The sequence below is a fragment of the Pararge aegeria genome, chromosome 4, assembly GCF_905163445.1.
Source record: "Pararge aegeria chromosome 4, ilParAegt1.1, whole genome shotgun sequence".
Lineage (NCBI taxonomy): Eukaryota > Metazoa > Arthropoda > Insecta > Lepidoptera > Nymphalidae > Pararge > Pararge aegeria.
This window is the reverse complement of record NC_053183.1, coordinates 11,330,147-11,352,530: the sequence shown is the minus strand read 5'-3', so window position 1 is coordinate 11,352,530 and position 22,384 is coordinate 11,330,147. Positions and strand designations below refer to the sequence as shown.

At 34.0% G+C, this 22,384-nt stretch overlaps 1 protein-coding gene across 3 annotated transcripts in view; it reads right to left on the bottom strand.

Annotated features, from left to right (window-relative positions):
• Nucleotides 1–9,691: 9,691 nt before the first annotated feature.
• Nucleotides 9,692–22,384, bottom strand: part of LOC120637885 (diuretic hormone 45) — a 78,461-nt gene continuing 65,768 nt past the window's right edge. The window contains exons 4-6 of one of the 3 annotated variants that reach the window (XM_039909933.1): nucleotides 21,739–21,837; nucleotides 11,164–11,350; nucleotides 9,692–9,961 (exon numbers count right to left, since the gene is read on the bottom strand). In XM_039909933.1, the coding sequence (XP_039765867.1) occupies nucleotides 9,921–9,961; nucleotides 11,164–11,350; nucleotides 21,739–21,837 (327 nt within the window). In that variant the 3' untranslated portion in view covers nucleotides 9,692–9,920. Of the gene's footprint in view, nucleotides 9,962–11,163; nucleotides 11,351–13,194; nucleotides 13,454–14,763; nucleotides 14,918–15,374; nucleotides 15,470–17,013; nucleotides 17,168–21,738; nucleotides 21,838–22,384 lie in introns of those variants that run through there. The other 2 variants (XM_039909934.1, XM_039909935.1) reach the window with 2 other exon arrangements.

Sequence of the window (22,384 nt, the reverse complement as noted above, 5' to 3'; positions counted from 1 at the left end):
TTTTGGAACGAGTAAGTAGGGTTCAAATATTGGAATTTTGGTATAACGTTTGTCTCGTCTACTGTCTATCCCAATCACAATAAACCGTTTGCTACAGCGTGTCGAAGTAAAGAAGTAAACGAATTTGTTTGGATTACCATAAAGGCAATTGAGATAAGGGATAAATAGCTTTACAAAATTCGTTTCGTCCAATTTCAAAGAATATTACTACGTTACGTTTGAAAACAGTAGCGACTTTCCCGTCTTATTACCTAAAACCTATGTGAACCACATTTTTAAATTTAAACCTGCAAAAAAATTAACTAAAAATATTTTATGGGCAAAAATTATGGCAATCGAATTAAAAAAACAAAATGGATAAGCGCTTTAAAGTTGATATTTAATAAATTTCATTTAAAATAACCTAACTTTTGTATTTTTTGTCATTATTCATCATAAACTTTATCACCTCTACCGATTGACGTCCACTGCTGGATACCTTTAGGAATATTTTACTTTGGGACTTCCGAAATCCACGGTCCATACTGCTTGTTTGGGTGACAACCAACAATGCGTCTAACGATGCCAGCCTTTGGGAACCAATCGTCCATTTGTTCTCCGAGATACTTGACCCTCCCCTTGCCCCTTCAGCTTCGGAACTCATTGAGGTATGCTGGTAACTCTAGTCCTTCTACGGATCTCCTCATTTCTGATTTGATCACGTTAAGAACCTCTTTCAGAACCGAAAGTTATCACTTATTATTGGTAACATACACTGTTCGAAGACTTAGTCTCATTCATAATTACGATTCATATAACAAAAAAAATTAAAAGGTATCTTAAAACCTAATTACTCCGATACGGTTAAATGTAGATTATTATTAAACTCTTTATTGTATACCACAACATTAACATATATAAAATATAATAAAAACAGAAACATATCGAAATAAGTAGAATACAAAAGGCGGCCTTATCGCTTAATAGCGATCTCTGCCAGGCAACCTTACTTAAACAGACTGCAGGTGGTACAAATTTTAAAATACATACACGCAATAACTACATACTAATACATAAACTGTGTACACTACACAAATAGATCAAAGTATATAATATTATAATTAATAAATAAATATAAAAATAAAATAATATATAATAACTAGATATATATAGATTCTAGACTCTTGTAGCAGGCAAATCCTTGAGTCCTATTCACAGATATTGAAGTAAGACTTGTTAAAACTTACTTAAGTACTGGTACAAAAAAGCTTTTCTCACCTTTTGATTGCCTCCATTCTTAGGTATAATTTCAACACAAACGGCGATGAGAATATTGGTTAAATTGGTTTCTTATGTTTCTAATTATTGTTCTACCACATTACAAGATATTCTGGAACCATCGCTAAGCAACGTAACTATTTGATCAATCATCTGTATAGACAATCCAACATACTGAGTTCCGTCTAACGATGCGTAAAGTGTAACAATCTAACCGTCCGCTATCTTTACCCATTATTAATTGGGTAGATACTTACACATCCGCTCAAATTATATATTAATATTTCTAGGGAATGAAAGATTAGTACCTTCAAATCAAGAGTGAATAGGCATCTTCTAGGCAAGCGCGCTCCACCTTAGGCTGCATCATCACTTACCATCAGGTGTGATTGCAGTCAAGCGCTCGTCTATAAATATTAAAAAAAAAAAAAAAAAAAAAAAGATTAAAAAGCTGAATTTTAGCGTAGGTTTTACAATTCCATAGCTTGGTTAAAAATTAACATTCAATCTCGTGTCCGCTTCTATGAGACTTCTGAGTCGAGCTTTAGAATAAAAAAGAAAGCTTGAGTAAAAATTCGGCTTATTACCTTTTCAGTCCGTACTTAATTTGGACTTTTCGAACCCTAATTTGACTGTGCCTACTATGAGCTGTGGTTCCCTTTGTTAGATGAAAGTTTTTTTTTGAGGACCACCTTGGCGCAGCGAACCTTACGATTCCGGTAGGGGCAATTTGGGAATTATAATTTCTGTATTGCCTCTAGTCTGGTTTGGTGGGTGGCTTTGACCGTGGCTAGTTACCACCCTACCGGCGAAGACGTGCCGCTAAAAAAAACAATCGTTGCTTACTAATAATGTGAATACGAAAGTGTGTCCCTTCGTTACTTCTTTCATCTGCGACGGCCTAGTGGCGCAGTGCGCAGCGACCCTGCTTTCTGAGTCCAAGGTCGTGGGTTCGATTCCCACAACTGGAAAATGTTTATGTGATGAACATGAATGTTTTTCAGTGTCTGGGTGTTTATCTGTATATTATAAGTATTTATGTGTATTTCATTCATAAAAAAAAAATATTCATCAGCTATCTTAGTACCCATAACACAAGCTACGCTTACTTTGGGGCTAGATGGCGTTGTGTGTATTGTCGTAGTATATATATATATATATATATTTTAATTATATACAGTACAGATACGTATAGATACGTATAGGATCCGGAAGCACTTTAAAAAAATCTAAACCAAATGGAAGAGGTAGGTAAATTATCAACTACACATAAATATTTTTAACAATTTTGCTGGCCTCTAACCATAATTTTTAAAGAAAACGATATATATTCTCAGGTTTCTACAATAAAAACGGAAAGGTCTATTTTTTATTAATTAGGTACAGTTTAATTACAAACGAAAGAAAATACACACGAAGTTATAATTATACCGGTATCTACGCAAAGATAATAATGAAACTTCCTGTGAGAACAAATTCGCCTTTTCGCATCAATGAGAAAAGTTTTACAAAGCGTGCTGGAGATTTTTGTAACAAAACATCCCAACGCATTTACACTCTAAAAAAAGAAAGCCAACTAAGAGAGATTTTCTCTTAGTTGACGTTATATAAATTATAACAATTATGATAATAAACATAACAACAAAAGCTGATTAGTTATAGCAGCAAGTTCATTATAGATTGAGCTAACAATGTAGGTATGTTCATTGATTCTAACAAATAAATACGTTGTTTCTATTATTATTTACTTCTTTGTATGATTAGATCATTTTTAATTATTTAGCTTAAACAAGTACGTAAATTGAATCAGTTAAGAATATGCCTTAGTTAAGTAACTATAATAGGAGCAATACAGTTGCCCAGTCCATTGAATTATGATAAACAATCATTATCATCTTATTTGATGTATCTATGTTCTTGTTAGGCTCGTATGGAATCAAGATGCTTGATCACAACAATCACTATCTTGTTAGGAATAACCATTTTTTTTTAGAGTGTAGTCTTTTATTTCATTTGCCATTGCATTCAAGTTTTGTTTATACTAAATAAGCTTTTGCTTACAAAGCCTTAAGGTTTTCCTTCACCAGATAATAAATTACCCGTCTAAAGGTTTATACAAACACTAGCTGACCCTCGCAACTTCGTCTGCACCTAGAATAAAACCTAGAAACTAATTGCATCGCTACCTACCAGGTGGGCCTGTTTTATTTCCAAACTATGTTATTCTATACCCGTCGCAACTTCTAAGCGATAGGTTCAATTTGAATATTTTAAAACTGAATTTGCAGGTATATAATCAAACTTTATATTTATATTACTTTATTTCTTTCGCATTCATAATATTAGTATTTAGTAGGATATTTAGTTGATACGCATGCATTCGATCGTTGTCCCATATGCCTCGCGACTTGCTGTTATCCGTGAAGAGTTATGTCCTTTATCTATCAGATCTTCAATAAAATTGGAAAAAACATGCTTGATAGTATACACTTTCAAATAAAAAAAAAATCCCGGAGGAAACTTATTGTTTATCGGGATAAGAAGTAGGTATCCTATATGTTGACCCGGTATATCAGCTACCACTATACCAAATATATATATATATATATAATTATATATATATAATATATATATATATATTTATATATAATATATATATATATATATATATAATATATATATATATATTTATTTAAATCCGTTCAGTAGTTTTCACGTGATGCCCGGACAGACGGACAGACAGACAAAATTTAAATAAAAACCTGTTTGGACTCAGTGTCGATTATAAAGCATCCCCCGGTCAAAATTTTCAAAATATATTAAATGACAGAAATCTTCCAGTTACAGTTTTACTAAAGTATAAAAAAGATAATAATCGCGTTTATAAAATTAAAAAAATATAATATATATTCCTAGTAATAATTGACCAACTCAGCCGACGCACCTGAGGGCAAGTGGAAAATAGTTACTTTTAAACAGAGTAACACTCCTGAACACTCCACAGGGAATGCTATGAACACTTACTACAAATTGCCGTCCTGTGTCTGTCAATCTGAGGTGTAGATAAAATAAATAAATAAATATACTACGATAATACACACATCGCCATCTAGCCCCAAAGTAAGCGTAGCTTGTGTTATGGGTATTAAGATAGTTGTTGAATATTTTTATTAATATAATACACATAAATACTCATAATATACAGATATTATGAGTATATATTACCAAGACACTGAAAAACAATCATGTTCATTACACAAACATTTTCCAGATGTGGGAATCGAACCCACGGCCTAGTACTCAGAAAGCAGGTTCGCTGCCCACTGCGCCAGTCGGCCGTCAAGATGTTAAGCCTCATGTGCTTGTTATTACACATGCAACCAAGCCCTTAAGAGCGTGATTGCGTATCTCACAGCAGGTTCGTGACAGTCGTAAATCTCGCGATTTCTTCGCTGTCAAACGTCACTTTTGCTTTGTATACAAGTGACGTTTGAAAGCGAAGATTGCAATTTTTACGTCCGTCTCAAACCTGTCGTGAGATACGTTATCAGCCTGCGCAACTCAGCAATGCTATTTGTCGGCTGAAATAGCATGACAGTAGTACTTCCCCGGACAAGATCTACCACAAGAAGCTTTATTTACTTACTACTAAATATATATATTATTTTAAGTCTGAGATTTAGGGTCCTGAAATTTGATTTGACGGGGAACAAGAATATTCTCACTTGACTCTTATGTGATTTCACTATGACTATGTGATTCATTTATTTGTATGACACTGCTATTTATCATAGCTAAATACCGATGAACTGGAGTATCGTCCACGAACAGACAAACCGCCATATATATTATTAGGTACCTTACGTATCGGAATTAAATGAGGTCGAGTATATGGATCGGGTCATGTCTGTCATAATGTGATGTAGTGGACATCTCTCAATTTTCATATAGCTGCGGTTAATATTGGACCCTGAATAAGTACTTATTATTATGTTAGATTTGACTCGCATGAAATAAATTTTCCATGTAGAGAGCTGCACATAATATTGAGATACTGAAAGATAAATAAACTTAAGGTCACGCAAGGACACATAACACATTAAAGTCTCAATACAACTTGTTTTAAGAGGACTAATTATAATATCAAATAACGTCCTAATTTATCATTTCTAATTTGAAAGTTCAAAAAAAATACTTACAAAGCTACCTCACATTCATATTTCCATACGTGTCGTTTTAGATTGTAAAATCACGTCAGTAGATGTAATATTACGTCAATAATGTGTAAAATGTATGTCCTAAATGAAAAAGTTAAAAATCCTGCAATCCGGCATAATCCGCCTTCTGTATTCTGTTCCTGTATTGTCCTCTTTTGTTTCTTCAACTTGTAGTGTCCAAGAAAAGAGTATAAATTACAAATATATGTATTCGAAGATTCACAAAGAAAAAGAGTGAAGTTCTTTTTCATAAACTATGTCGTCATACAAATGATTAGTAATTTCAGGTCAGCAAAATATGTCATTAATTAAAACTCGTCTTATGAAAGTCTCAATTGACGAAAACGTGTCGAGAAGTGGGTAATGAAATCATGTGGCCCTCGGAGCGCCGCTTCAAATTTAATCACCTTTAATTATGGCCCCTACAGGAGAACCGAGCCTTCCAGCGAAGCATTAGTTCATACTCAGACTCAGTAATACTATATAATAATGTAAGTATTACTCCGCACCTACCGATGAATTTGGAAACCAATATAATGTCACTGAATGACCTATGTTTTTAATTCTAAGCAATCTGTGTTGTATATTTTCTCCTCCACTTTTTCTATCTCTTGTTATGTATAATACAAAATATATAAATAATACAAAATTGCCCTTGTGTAATAACAAGATATAAACTTAACTTTAGAGTAAAGCAAATCTGTCAAAGTATGTCGTTTTCAAATTCTTTAAGTAATCTAATTACATATAAAAGGTCTGGCTATCGAGCAAGTATTGAACCCCCCGATAGTGAAACCGACTTCCTGATCGCTAGGTTATCGTCGATTTTTATTTCGGCTTCACGTTAATCATTTATCATCAGCTGCGGCAATGTATCTTTTGATGTTAAAAAGGGTGTATAATGAAAATCAATGTTACCCTCCAATGTGTAAACATTAGCCTATCCCAGTAATCCTCTGCTCATAGGTACTTCAAAATTTAAACACTATCCAAAATCAAACATAACAACAAATCATTATTCACAAAGTTCATGTTTTACGATACGTCACGTTTGCCTCCTTGTTAGTTGTTACTATGAATAGACTATCTCGATGTAAAACCTGAATTATTAATGTTAAAGTTGTGATACAAAATGCGCGTGTGTCATTCGGAAAAAACACACTCTGATCTGATTTTCATAATGCGCTAAAAGAAGTTTAACTCCATAAAACGTTACTCGTCTTATTATCGGCAGATTATATCGGCGGTCAGGTTTTCATAAGAGGAACCTGCAGTAATATACTGAGTCGTGACAATTTTGTTTCCGCAGCATACGAGTGCACTCCTATGCTGCGGAAACAAAACAGATAAGTTTAGTTGTAGCACAGTTTATTTTTTACTGTTTTTTAATTTTATATTTATTATATGTTTTCTTTCTTTCTTTCATTTAAAAATATGTAACTTTTAAATAGGTACCTCAATAACCTTTGTCAAAAAGAAGATTCGCCCAATTGACTTTCTCAAGATTATGCGTGAATACATACGCGAAAATTGCGCTCATGGAAATTGCTTTTCCACTCACAGCCATTTTGCTTTTATCACACAAATGACGCTACGATTTCATGTTCTATGCTTACATTACTAAAAACATTTCAAGTTGCTCATCCTTTTAATGGAAGTAACAAACTCAGTAACCCTATAAGTAAACACAAAATTTAAACATTAAATCGAGTAATGAAGTTTACTGTTGATACTTAAAATTTTATCATCGTTTTACGGAAAATGTGAACTGCATGAAAGTATAAATAGGAAGCCGCTATGTTCGACTATAAATAGCTGTGGAAAATTCACTCCTGTACATAATTCAATTTACTTTTACAAAGCTACGAGTTAAAAAAAACGTCAATCGTATACGGTTTTACCGGGTCTAACCGTACGGTATGCACAAACAGGTATAGTGTGCAGAAGCTCCGAAAAAACTAATTAAACACCAACAAAGAGAATACTTGATTCGAAAGTTGATTGAGTTCTCTATTACAGAATCCCAATTTGGTGATGATGGAGAACTTTCTAGAGCCTCTGTTTAATCGACGACTTGAGCTCGGCGAATGATAGCTATTGGAAATGACAGCATTATTGTAGATTTTATTAACATTCCTGAACGACGATTTGCGTTTAACTATCGCCGTTAAATTAAAACCATTCTCTATCATTGAAATTATATCCTCTACTGGTATCTAATAAATAGTTATCTAGCATATGATCTACCTAATGATTAAAAAGATACTTAAGTTTTCTACGGGTAAGTCGGTTCCTATACCGATGGGGTATTATTACTGATAAGAATGAAAAACTTTTGTTTCGCAAAATTTATTCCTGGGATTTAGAAAAACAATTGAACATAGTTTTATAAAAAAATTACGTCGGCACGACGGCATCAGCTTAAGGTAGGTCGCGCTTGCCTATAGAAGATGTGCCTAAACAAAAAACATACTAAGTATGATCCAAAAAGTAAATAATAAACTTTTCGCTATGAACACCTTACTTCGCAAACACTTTTCAAAATGATATTACAATTAAAAAAGCAAACATCCTGTGCGCGTTATGGCCCACAAACAACATCTGAAATAAATTGTACAACTCATTAATTTCCGATTCCCTTAATTTTTAATATTCACTTCAGGTGCAAAACCGAAATCCGAAAATTGGTAGAAGGGCTACTGGATGTTATCGCTCTTGAGATCCGTTGGTTCGTTTATTATTTGAAAAGGAGTAATTCACCTAAAAATGCAGCGAATTTTCCTTTCTTAGAGTAGGGATTGATGGGACCTTCTTAACGCAAAACTATTTAATTCTGAAAATAATCAATTTTTGCTTGTCTGGAGCGGTCTGGATCTTCGCCGTGCAACACGTAGAAATTACTGAATGAATTGAAATGAAACTTGGTATGATGTGCTTGGAACTTGCTATGAGGAAGGACATGGGATACTTTCAATCCTGAAATTGAGCACCGTTCCCTAAGGAGACGGGTGAAAGTGTTTGACGATATTATCCCATAACTGAGTCATATGTAAATAGATTTAAATAATTCCTTCTGCACTAGAAACGACGTATTACCAGTTAAGCTTTGCCTAAATATCGTTTACATCTGATGAATAATGTTGGAGACAGAGCAACAGACAGCAGCTTACTCCTCACGTAAGGCGTAACTATAGTATACAAAGTGTTGCCACATATTTAGCCTTACTTCATAGCTAGTACTGGATAAAAAATAGGCAAATCTCGGTTATCTTTCTGCATACCAGTCAACTACGAATGTAACTTCAACTGTTCTTTGAACGTTTTCCATTCTTTGTTAGTGATAGACGCTAGTCATTTCGAGTTTCGAACTATACGTAGCTTACTGAAAAATTAAGCTTCGTGGCTTGTATTTAAAATAAAACTGCGAACTAATAATTTAACGTTTTTATTGAACGTAATTCATATTTCAATAAAATAGACTAGTACAGTTAGTTGCCTACATTAAAAGCTAATAGAGATCAATATATTAAAACAAAAGATTACATGTATCAGCTAATCTGTACATATCTACCTACAAAATATAACAAAACTAAATAGTGTAGGAAGAGGATAGTGAATTGTTATAGCATTACATTTTCATTAAAACATTTGTTAGGTATTTAAATTACAATAGAATCTTTTAACGGTATAAATTACATTATTTCAATCATTTGGCACAAATAATATACAATTACCTACAATATTACAACATATACATTTAATCCAGTTATTTACTAAATAATTAATATTCCATAGCAGTAAATACTGAGCTGGTAGCATTCACATCTATCGATTGATAAGAAGAAAAAAATAATACCAGTAGATAATGAGAGATTTACTATGAGTTAAAATAAGGACGGTGACTTTAATTCATATCAGTATTAAGAACCTATTACAAAAGTTATCGTCTTGCAGTAAAAATGAGAGGAAGATGTCGTCTAACGCATTCTAAAGACTACGAAGTTTTATTAAAGTTTAGCTAAGCGACATTTTTTTTATTTTCGCAACCCTACATCGAAAACGGTTTCAACATAAAAATTTGAAAAACCTTTCAATAATCTAATTAAATTATTATAAATCCCTGATTCTATTATTTATACGGAAATAATACATTTAATTAAAAATTGCGATCCACAGCATCATTCTAAAAGATTTATTTTCTGGTAGAGTAATTAAAAAATGCGTTTCCTTAATTGTTTAAAAAATAAAGTTGCTATTGAGTTGAAACACTTTTGATATAGAGGTGGGACTTATGTCTGACTCAAATTACGAAAGCAATTTATACTGAAATTGTGTACCGTAGCATTTTTTGTTGCTTATCTTAATTTGGTTAGTTTGATTGTCGCATCGTCATATGGTTGATGTTGAGACTTGCGTTGACAGAAAACAAAATTTTCTCTTCGTTGTTTAGTTGTCGTAGCGTGATGGCACCGTGTTTTCCCAAAAACCTGCACGAACAGAAAATAATTGGGTTATCATAAAAATATAGTACTAATATAACAAACCAAAGCCATTGCCCATGAACCGTTTTGGCTTGAGATTTATAAAATACCTCGGAAAAAGTTAATTTTTCTATGACAAAAAGTATCATTTATTCTTTAGCGTGTAAGCTATCCCTATAGAAAATTTTATCAAGCTCAGTTTTACTTTTAAGATATTTCTATTATTTATTTAACTACTATTAGTACCTTAGACTCTGAAAAACATTCATGTTCATAAGACAAACATTTTTCCATTTGTGGGAATGGAACCAACGGCATTAGACCCAGAAAGCAGGGTCGCTGCCCACTGCGTCAATCGGCCGTCAAAGAAGAATTAAAAAAGGCGGCGTTTTCGCTTAGTAGAGATCTCTGTCAGCCAAGATTAGGGTAAACATGAGCGACAACAAACAGTCGGTCTAAAATAATTATAAACCTCCATTAATAGTATTCAAAATAGTCGAGGTATATTTATATTAAATTTGTATTAATGTCTGAGTAAAATTTCGTTAAGATTAGTAAGTAGTTGGGCCATATATAGCAGAAACACTCTTTTGATAGTAGTCTGGAGGCGAGAGTGTTTTTGTCATTTTTGCATGCAACAACAACATTGTACAAGGGAAGGAGGGAACAAGGGATAAAGTACACGTGAATAGTGTACGATGCCGAATTTGCGGGCAGAACTGCTCAAAGGCAGCCAGGGGTCTTTAGGGTCATGACACTCCCCTAGGCTGAGTCTAGGCCAATTATTGATATCTTTTTTCCTTGGATCAATATTTTCGACAATTATTTGCTTGGTCTAACGTACGATTAGTGAAATCTTAGTCGAATCCTAGTCAGGTGAAGTAAAGCCTCAAGTTGGGGAAGCTGTACGTTAACTTGTTCCGCAATAAGCAAAATATTATTTAAAAATGATTTGACAACGTACGGTGGTTCTCCACGCAATTGCTTGCAAAAACGCAGTTAGTAAAGCACTATGCGGATAATGTGTAAGGTCTGATCAACTGTCTCCCGCACATGCCTTACTGTTTGAGTCAAAATTGCGTTAACTCATAATTATTGGTATGCAGAATTCTGTTATTGAATTACTCAGGTTTTTTTGCTAATTTACCCTTCGTTAGCCTGTATAGTGTGTCAGTTGGTATGCACAGAATAAAGTCATTTCTACGAACCTCGTTTGCCAACGTTCTGCAGGAAGACTCTGTTGGCGACCGCCTGTCTCTGGTTTGCCTCGCGCATTTGTTTGCGGGCCACTTCGAGCAGCAGCCGTTGACGGAGCACTTCCATTGGGTTGTTGATGGACAGCGAAGGCATCTTGCGCTTCGGTCTTGCGCGCCCTTCGTGCATTCCTTCGTATCTCTGCAAAATAATGCACTATATTATGTACGTCCATCAATAAGCACTGGACCAGCGTGGCGGGCTACGGCCTTACCCCTTCTCATTGTGGGAGGAGACCCGTGCCCTGTAGTGGGCCGGTATTTGTTTGATATGATGGTTATGTATGTAATAAGAAAAACTACTACACTACTGTGACAACAACAATAGGACCTACATTTTCTTAAAAATAACACACACACAAACACATACACGTGTGAACGCGATTTTAAGTCATTAAAATTAGTTAAGGTGGTAATTTTTGTTCAACAATATTTTTATCATTATCATTCATCAAATGAAAATATGCTTACAAAAATAATTCCTCTTTCGATATCACATACATAACATAATCGATAGCACTATAATATGCATATAATCGCCTGTTTTGATACAAAACAATTTATTTGCGTCTGACCTCGTGGTGATTACGGGCAAACACTCCCGTTAGGAGTGGCCTTTAGTCCAGCAGTGGACTAATATAGACTATTAATTGCTGACTCTATATATTGGATAAGCGAATAATAAATCAATTATTCCCAAGCCCAAAGCTTAGTACATAAGCTGGTTGCTGGTTAATGATATTAGCTATGTTCGAAACAAAGATAAACCTATTATATTATTTATTGTTATTTCATAATGAAATAAAAGAAAATTTTATCTATTATAAACAGTGATTATAAACCAATAAATGTAGATCAATCGAAAAGATCAAAGCAATCGTTTAATTGGCTTTTAGAATCAATATAGCTAATTAAGTGGAGTTTGCGGTGTAGGCATGATTTGTAATATGTAAATGTGAAACTCGGTTACCGTTCCGAAGCCAAAAAGGAGAAAATGCGGAATTTCCGTCAATTTGTAAAGCAAATTATTATCCCGATAAAAATAATTAATACAATTATTATTTATTTATTACAATAACGCAAAATAATACATACACTGGTATAGTCAGCTGCAATATACTCGTGGTTTGCTTTAATCAATTTCCATATATCGGCTCGTGAATGGAAGACATTTTGTGATGTTTATGTTTTAAAGCCCTCCAGCTAATTAATTTGAAGCGGTTTGTTTGTTCATCACAAGTCAATCAACCGGTACCAACGTATTTAAATATTTACATGCAGATAACGATGATATTACGGTTTTAAAATTCGGCAGCTTTTATTTCAGTGCAAAAGCTTATATAAAATTGTTTTTTGCCGAGGTTAGAAGGTTATAAGGAAGTATTTTGTGGTAATAGTACCGACTCAATCTAACTGCACTAAGAAAACTGAAAAGGTCTATTCCACAATCACCAATTTAATCATTGAATCAATTAATGTAAATCCGGACGCAGAGCGATAAAATCATCATAAATGAAATCTTAGTGATAAATCGTTGAGTAAGTTTTGTAACTGAAGTTATAATTAGCTCATTATGTATTAAATGAGGTTTCACTTTACGGATTATTATATTAAGGATAGGACAGATTAATGTCTAACAATGAAACTACTTTTACATTTGACAACCTTTATTGAGGTATGAAGAAACTTAAATAATATCTCCTATAAATAAATAAATATTAGTTATTTTATAGTTTAATAACAATTGGTAATTATTATATTTAGATTTTAATAAGGACTTATTATTAAATACGTCTAAGTGCACTAAGCTAGTTAGAAAGTAGACCAAAACCACCAAGTATCATCTAGCAAAATGTGTGACTAATGCTCAAAGTCAAAAATCAGTAATTTAAAAATCATTCAAATCCTAAATCTTCAAAGAATAAAATAAAGTTAATAAACCCATCCTTATCAACAGGAAATATTAAGAACGGGGTAGAACTAATACATTTATTCTAAGAAGAAGATGAAGGATTAGATTAATAATTAATTTTAGGCGTAAGAGAAGAAGATGAAGGATTTGACAATAATAGACAAATTACAAACTATTATCCCAAGTTAAAGTATTTTTGCATTCATGATTTACGTGATCGAAGTTTAATATTAACACGATAAATGTATATCAGTATTGTCAGGCGATGATTTGAGGTTCTTCATTTGCTTCAGAATCGAGCTACATCAACGACGTTTGGGCTCCAGGCCGAACCTGTAAATTATTGAAGTAATGTTATTTTATGTTTGCTAAAGGAATATCATAAGGCAATTTCCTCAAAATAAATTTTTAGGCTTTGTTATTTAGTCCAATAATAATCTATGAGCAATAAAGATTTCGATACAAATAAATAAGATTAAAATAGATCAAGAAAGTGTAAAATGTTTCGAGAAGATTACTTTTGCTTTAAAGTACTTTTTACATAACATTTGACAATATATTAAAAATACAACGTTTGCCAATAGATGCTTGCTATTCTACTAACAAATTTCTTCAATGGTACGCGACTTAGTGAATTGTGGTTCTTATAGGACCACGGCACTAAACACAGTTAAAATTCTAAATGAATTAATATAGCGCTAAGGATTTTGAAATGCAGTTTCTACCATTAACGGTAATCCAGGCATAACATCATACCGTTTAATATTTTTTGACTGACGTGACGACCCGCATCTACTTTTAAGAGAGCAGTGCCTATCTAGATAAGTTTAAATGATACTGCAAAATACATACTCTTGAAACATTCAGACCTTTAAAAGTTATCTAGCTCTGACATCTAAGCATGAACTGTCTGAGATTAAATACGTGATAATCGGTAGACTTTAAACATAGATATTAATAATGTTGGACAAAAACCTCTAAACTTAACTAAATTAGCATTACTTTTAGACCTAAGTATTAATTTTATTTAGAATCTTTTTTGCGATCATGTATCATAATGATCACCATTGCCTTTTCTACAGTGTTCATTTAAATAACGTTATTCATGTAAAATAATCAAAATTAAAGTTAGTATATAATATAGAATACTCTAGCGTGGTGTAACATTTAGAAATTTAGTTTATTCACAACTAGCATCGTAACTGCGATAGAGTGTTACATGTTGGACACCTGCAAATAATTCATTGTGAAAAGTAAAGCGCTACTTTTAGACGCATCCGTTTAGTTTAGAGATTTGCATTCAGTAGTAGGCATTGTCTTTTAACAATGTTAATTTAAATTAAGCTATTCATGTGAAAAAATAACTAATCTATCTGACATTTTGTTCAGAGCGGAGATGCAACCAGCATTCTTGGCACAATTCCACGCGGACATGACATGTACTTAATTAGAATTATTTTAATATAATCAATAAAATAAACTTGATTAATTAATTATAATATTATACTTATATTGAAAACTCAAGAATGGTGTATTGGCACTTTTTTGCAAATTTTTCATGTATAGTTCGATACAAGTCGGTATGCTGATTGCAGGATGCCCGGAATTATTAATACCTATTTTATCAAATTGTATATACGTACCTCGTTTACCAATGTCGTTGAGGTAGTTCCTGTTAGCCGCTGCGCGGAAGGCTTGAATCTTCCGATCGTTCTCTAGGTTCAGTTTCTGCCGCAGGACGGACATCGGCATGTCGATGGACAGGGTAGGCATGCGTCGCTTGACACGCTCATCAGCCTTCGTCCCATACATTCACCGATTAGTTATTTTATATTAAATAGTTTTATCTTCTCATAGTATTACTAATAAGGTGTAGTCAGTATTAGTTTTCGATTTAATCAAATAGGTTTTCATATACGAAGGGGGAGGGGGCAATAATAACTTCTAGTAATCGAAGAAAAAGAACGACAGATGGTGCGTCTTTCCAAACTTGACTTGACATATGACAGTTATATAAACCTGTTTAAATAAAGCAAATAATTTCTCAAGAGAAAGCGGCATGTAACGTTTTTTTGCTTAAAGAATTATTAACCACTAAAATACTTAGTGAGATAAAAAAATCATCTTAGTTCTAGTTGTTGAAGTTTAAATAATTAAACGAAACTATTTTTTAATTGTTTTATTTTAAATATTTCATACAAGAATCATAGGTTCAACATTATTAATAGCAATAAATATTAACAATAACAACGTTGCTTGATAAATAAATCAATCGCAGGACGGTTAAAAATGGTTCATTCCAAAATTACAATCAGTGCTTGAATGTGCATTCTTGGCTCCTCCAAGGATCTAACAAACAAAAAATATGATATTAATTTCATAAGTAAATCTAATACTTGCTACAAATGCAATTCAAAATCTAATCTCTAAATCTATACAGAATCATAATTAAATAATAACATTTTATATTGGTCAAAAACTACAATCCTCGTAGCATATCGTATAATCTACGACTAATTGGTACATGTATCCGTAGGTTCCAGTAACTTTATCTTATCATGAGAAGAGTAGATTAGCTTAAGTTACCAGATATGGGCTATGAAAATTGAGAAACCCCAAAATTCTTACAGTTGGCAATAACTTAAAACACAATATTTTATGATTACAATTTGATTACCCTTCTATTGGAGGATTGTAGCAAGGGACCATAAATCCTACACAAACAGCTATAGAACAACAGCGATAAAATGTTAGAACTACAAGATAAAATAACGCGACAGATACCCGTTTTTTGTTAATAGAAAAAGTTAGATTTTGCTCGCAACGTTTTATGCATATTGTATTTCACTGCAAATGTATTCAGATAAGTTGCATCCAGCACGTGAAATATTGAGATGAAGTTTTAACACCAACTTTGTCCCGTGCGACAGTGCATGAAATGTGCTTGCAATGTAGGGACATAATATTAGGTTATAAAGAGGGAAAACTATTTTTTCACTTTTAAATTGAACCTTTTGAAAAGTACCTATCGTTTTGACTTTGCTGCTTTTTATTTTTTTATGTGCAATAAAGGCTTTTCTCTCTCTTTTTATTTTATTTAATTGTTGCTAGTAGCCCTTACCTTTTTAGTATACGTAGTTACTATTTTATTCTAATAATGTACATGGTTATGCACACTGCACTGATAATAATCAGTATTTCTATGGTACTGTTATTATGTGTTTGTAATACTCATTAAATGAACAAAATGGCTACGTATTGATGGTGACAATATTTGTTATATAATGCTGGTTTTGCAATAATTATCTATTCACTAATTGGCCTGCTTGATTTGCCTTCGTTCCTGTATAGATTTCAATGTGGTTTTTCTGGGCAGGGTATGCCCAGGAATATGTTATATGGCTATATACGACATGCCGTTATAATTATTGTTTTAATGAAAATTTGTAAAACTATAGGATCGGTTTTTATGTAGTTTTCGCATTGTATAGGTGTAACCTCTGCACAGTGTAGCTATGGAAATTTATTTATGGCTTTTTAATAGATTTGTTTTGTTTTTCCGTGAGCGTCAAGAATAATACAGCGTAAGCGATATAGTAGCTAAGACTCTCTAATGATAGCATGCGCAACGGTATACAAGTAATGTCTGGACCACCAATACCTAGCCTTAAATTCATGCAATGGCGTGCATAGAGGGTATGCACATGGTATGTAGATGATATAAAATGAAGAAAATCTCCTCCATTGTAATTGTTTTAAAAAGCCTACCCTTATGTATTTATAGCTCATACTAGAGATTTTCTTAATTTTATTTAATCTGCATACCCTGTGCTTACTTTCTATGCACGCCACTTGATTCATGGATACCTTATGCTATGTGAACAGATTCAAACCTCGTTTCCCGATGCGGTTGAGGAAGTCCCGGTTAGCATGCGCTTGTCTTTCTAAGAAATGGTTGAACGCATCACGTTGAAGAACTTCCACCGCGGGGTTCACGGACACAGACATGGTGCGGCGTGATCGAACCATTTTCTTGTTACCCGAAACCTTTATACATTTTACATTAAGCGTACTAAGTATTTTTTACGTTGCACGGACCAGGCAGCCCATGTAATGGTGAGTAGAATACAATCGTTTGTAAACAGAGCAATATTTCACAGGACATACAAGAAACACGTCTTCAAAGTGCCGCTGTTTACCATCAACCTAGCTAGCACGGGCAGGAGATAAAAATTATATCACCCGATTGTATCTTCTGACCAGTGGCGTGCATAGAGGGTACGAACAGGGAATGCAGATCATATCAAAATAAAGAAAATCTCCCGTACGAGTTATAAAAAACTTAAGGATATGCATTGTAAGAGTTATAAAAAGCCTACCCTTAAGTAATTTAACCTTAAGTAATAATAACTCGTACTGGAGATTTTCTTCATTTTATATCATCTGCATACCCTGTGCATACCCACTATGCACGCCACTGCCTCTGACAAGGGATATAATTAACGTGTCCATTCGCTAAAGCACGGGAACATGGAATAGGAGAATTTATTTATTTACTAGCTGTTGCCCGCGACTTCGTCTGCGTTTGATTTTGTTTTTTGATGTGGCATTAAATTTAGTTGAACCTAGTTCTAAAAAAATTTAAAGTACTCAGTATCGCTAAGCCTTGAATGAAGGGTTTGCTGCTGTCCGCGGAGGAGTTCTGTCCTCTATCTCCAACCACAGTTTGGACAAAATTAAACACATATTATAACATCTATAGTACGAAAATAATTATTTAAATCGGTTATAATTTGTCGGAGTTATGGTATAAAACGTCAAACACTTTCATCCCCTCTCCCAAAGGAACCGAGCTTAATGTCGGGATAAAAAGTATACTATATTATTTCTAACACTTGCGTGAAAGCGTAGCAAACAAACTTACATTCACATTTATAATATTAGTAGCTATAGAGATAGGGTTAGGGATTATTATTACACATATGTGATTTGAATATTATTTCCACTTGTGCACCAGTGCTCTGAGAGTTGATAAAGCTATGGGAGACGATAAATTTGGATCCTTTCCCCCAGGATGTAATTGTCTCCTGCCCATGCTAGACGTGCTGAGGCAAAGGTATTAATCCTCATGCGCCTGGATTTAAAACGGGATTCACGCCCTCCAGACCGGAACTCAGCAATGCTGCTTAGCGGTGGTGGAGCCAGTACCCTAGTTAGGTTCGAGGGACTGTAGGAATACTAAGTAACACAGTTCACAAAGGTTATCCGAAAATTATAATAAAGTGATTGCTATGCGTATGAAGGTAAGACGCGCAATGTCCGTAACATTCGTAAGTAACCGCTTGGCGCGTTGTTTCCCCCTGAACCCCGCATATTGGTTTCAAAAAAAAAAAATTCAAAATTCATTTATTTCAAGTAGGCCTAATACAAGCACTTTTGAAACGTCAAGAAAGCGGCCGAAGTTATACCGCTATCCGCGTTTATAGGTCCACTAGATTTAAATCCAGAAGCGCAATACTGTCTTGAACAAACGGCAGAGATGCATGGCGGTAGTATTTCCCCGGACGAATTCTGTCACAAAAAACTCAACTACTACTGTACTGTAAATTGTTATCAATGCAGCACAATCACGTGATTAGTAAGGCGGAATCTAATTAGGCGAACAAAACTAAGTTAATTTTAATAAAAACTTTCAAGTGGGGATTGTGGTTTACGTGAGTTTGTCTTTCGGGGGACCGAAACAATCCCCAGCACGCGTTGGTTAGTTTTCGGAATTGTGTGCATTTTTAATAAAAGCAAATAAATATCACTTGTGATAAACGACTAAGACACCGGGATCGATCGACACCGATCTTTGCATCGTTCGAGTCCATGTAGGATAGTCGCATCGATAATGCAGTCGTATTTATATCAAAATACCCACCAACTCAATGTCATGAACATAAATATCTGGCAAATTTATATATCTTTTATGTTATTAACTCTTTTAAATATTTATTAATTCCAAATACTTAATTATTTGTATGTTAAATCCGAGACCGTGCTATTTCAAAATGCTATGTTTATATAATCTTTGTGGCCTTAGTTTTAAGTGAAACTATTTATAAATATATTTTTATTGTAACGCTGTTGATTACGAATAAATAAATAAATAAATAAATATGAATATATAGTCATCAAAAATTTAATTATTTACCGACTTTATAAATTTACTGTAACATTTGCTTTACTAAATTTCTAAGAGTTTTCCATAATATTCTCAAAGGCTTTTGGAGTCTAATAATCAGGACTTGTGTGATGGACACCGGCCTGAACCATTATTTATTAGAAGAGAACCTGTAGTGGGCCGGTAATGGGTAGATATTTAACATGATGATCGAAACCTTATAACTACGCAAGAAATTCACACCGATATGAATTCCTAGTGTCGTATATGTGGCACTCTGTATGTAAAATAATTATATCTAAAAATAGAAGACTATATTTTGTAAATAGGATTTTAATTAAAACCTAAAAGGCCTTTGAATGGCCTGTACTCGTAGTGTCAGTCGAGACTAGGATGCATATAGCGTCATAGGGAGGTCATAGAAAATGAAAGCCTTTCAAAAGAATCAGGAAATGTCATTTCTCATATCGTGTGGGAGATATTCAACGAAAATTAAACATCCACATCCCACATAGTACTAAATTTTCAGCTATGCATGATAAACTTTTGAGATGTTATTCATAATTCAAAGACTGTGTATTCATTATCTTGTTCATAATGGCTTCGTATTCACGTCTACCAGGATGGCATAGTATTTACAACATTATTTAGTAAAAAAAAAAAAAAATCACATTCCTGTCTCAGTTTTTTAACAAAAAAAATATATTCCTTCTAAAATACTATGTTTCTTATTAATAAAACGAGACATAAAGTTCGAACAGTAACGCAGTGTTTTGTCACGCTCTGACATTTTAAAGGTGCTGTCAGTTCAAGTGTAACAAAACACTGCATACCTATTCCGAGTTTTGCTACGTTCTCCATTACGTTCTCAAAGGCGTGTGAAGTCTAACAATCTGCACTTGGAAGGTGTGGCAAACACCATCTTAACCCTTCTCATTCTGAGAAGAGACCACAGAAGTTTATTTCGACGGCCGAAAAATTCAATTCTCACAACTGGAAAAATGTTTTTCAGTGTCTAGGTGTTTATACTATATGTATTTATGTTTAATATTTATAAAAATATCATCAGTCATCTCAGTACCTATATATAGCTACGCTTACTTTTGGTCTGGATGTGTGTATTTTTGTAGTATATTTATTTATTAATAATTTATTAACTGTACCCGTTACCCGTAGTGGGCCGGAAATGGGTTGATAATGACGATGATATGTATGGTTACTCTCTAGTCTCTACCACGCTCTTTACATACTGCAACGTACTTAGTCATCATCATAAACCAATACCGGCCAACTACAGGACACGGGTCTCCTCCCACAATGAGGTTTAAGTCCTTTTTCCATCACGCTGGCCCAGTGCAGATTGGTGGACTCCACACACCTTTGAGAACATTATCGAGAACTCTCAGGCATGCTCCTTCACCGTTGAAACAAGTGATTTTTTTTTATTACGTAAAACGCACAACTTAGAAAAGTTAGAGGTGCGTGCTTGGATTCGAACTCGGCCCCCAGAAAGTTAATTCGAGCTCCTACCCACTGGGCTATCACCACTTTACCTATTAGGTAGGTAGTATTTGAAGACAATTGCAGTATTGTAGTTTATTGCTATACCTACTTAAATATGTTAATTTGAACTCACCTATGATCTTAGATCCGATGTTAGTTGTAGTTTCACCAAACTTACCAGAGTTAAATTGGCTCGTATAAGTCACTTTAAAAGCATTTAATTCTAAATATCTGGTATAGTGTAAACTGCTGTCGTTCAGCGGGAGAAGTTTGTCATTAAATTGTCAACGCGAACGGTGTCCAATTTATAAAGTAGGTAATCAAATTAATAACAGCATTCGTTTTACTTTGACAGCGACAATTGTGTAATTGTTAGGAACGAAATACGGAAGGCATTAAACATTTATTGCAGGCAACTTGAAACCGTGGAATAAATTCATACTCATAGCTTTTAATGTAATTGAACATGACTGTTTCTGACAACTGCATCGTTGCTCTAGTGGTTAGCATGTTTGACTACGGATCACAAGATCCTGGGTTTGATTCCCGGGTCGGGCAAAAAACTGTGAGTATGTCAAGAACTTATATTGGGGATTTTCTCTAAAAAATATCAGTAAACGCCCGCAGTCAAAGTCGAAATTTACGTTGCCAAATCTTGCGCCTCCGAGAGCACGTAGAGCCGTCGGTCGCGGTTATTATGACTATCAAATGTGATGTTCGAACTAGCATTCGAGCAGCTTGGTTTGTCTCTCCTATAAAAGAGTCTCTTGTGCAGCTGTGGGACAGACATAGTCAAAAAAGGCTCACTTGTAAAACTAATGGAACAAAAATACTATGACAGATTGGCTTTTCGAGAGAGAAGGCGAATGTATTTCGATAGTCAAAATAATAGTCACCTTTTTATGGAAGGTGGATTTTTGAATGTTTTTAAGTAAAAAAAAATGATTACCTGTGAATCACGAGGAACTTCAGTAAGTAGGTACAGCCAAGGTGCGTTGCCGGGATAGTTTCTTCCCCCCAGTGATGGTACTGCGTATCCGAGACTTTCCTGAAAATAATTATGTATTAGCTTATTTCGTAGCGTATCATCCTTATCCTTACATCCTTACTAGTATTACAAAATGCGAAGTGTGCTTATTTGTTCGTTTGCTTGCCCTTGCTTCACGCCCTAACGGAGCGACCAATAGACTGGATAATTTAAATAGAGTTAATTCAAAGAACAGAGAGTAATATAGGCTAGTTTAAATCCAAGAACCGTAATAACCGTAATAAACGCGAATGAAGAATGCACGCAACAGCTACATAATTTAATAATTTCAACTAATGGACATAGATTTTTTCAAAATTTTAAATTCATAATTTATTTATTTCAAGTAGGCCTACTTTAAAAACACTTTTGAAACGTCAAGTTTGCAGTGACTGCTACCGGTTCAGAAAGCAGATTCTACCGAGAAGGTTTTGTAGAGTTCTCTTTATACTAATGATTTGTGCCGCTTGTAGCTAGCGACTCGCGACTCACTTTATTCGTATGTGTACCTACTGGGCTGTCGTCTAATGCTGATACCTCCTAATACCTTGACTTATTTTGATATACT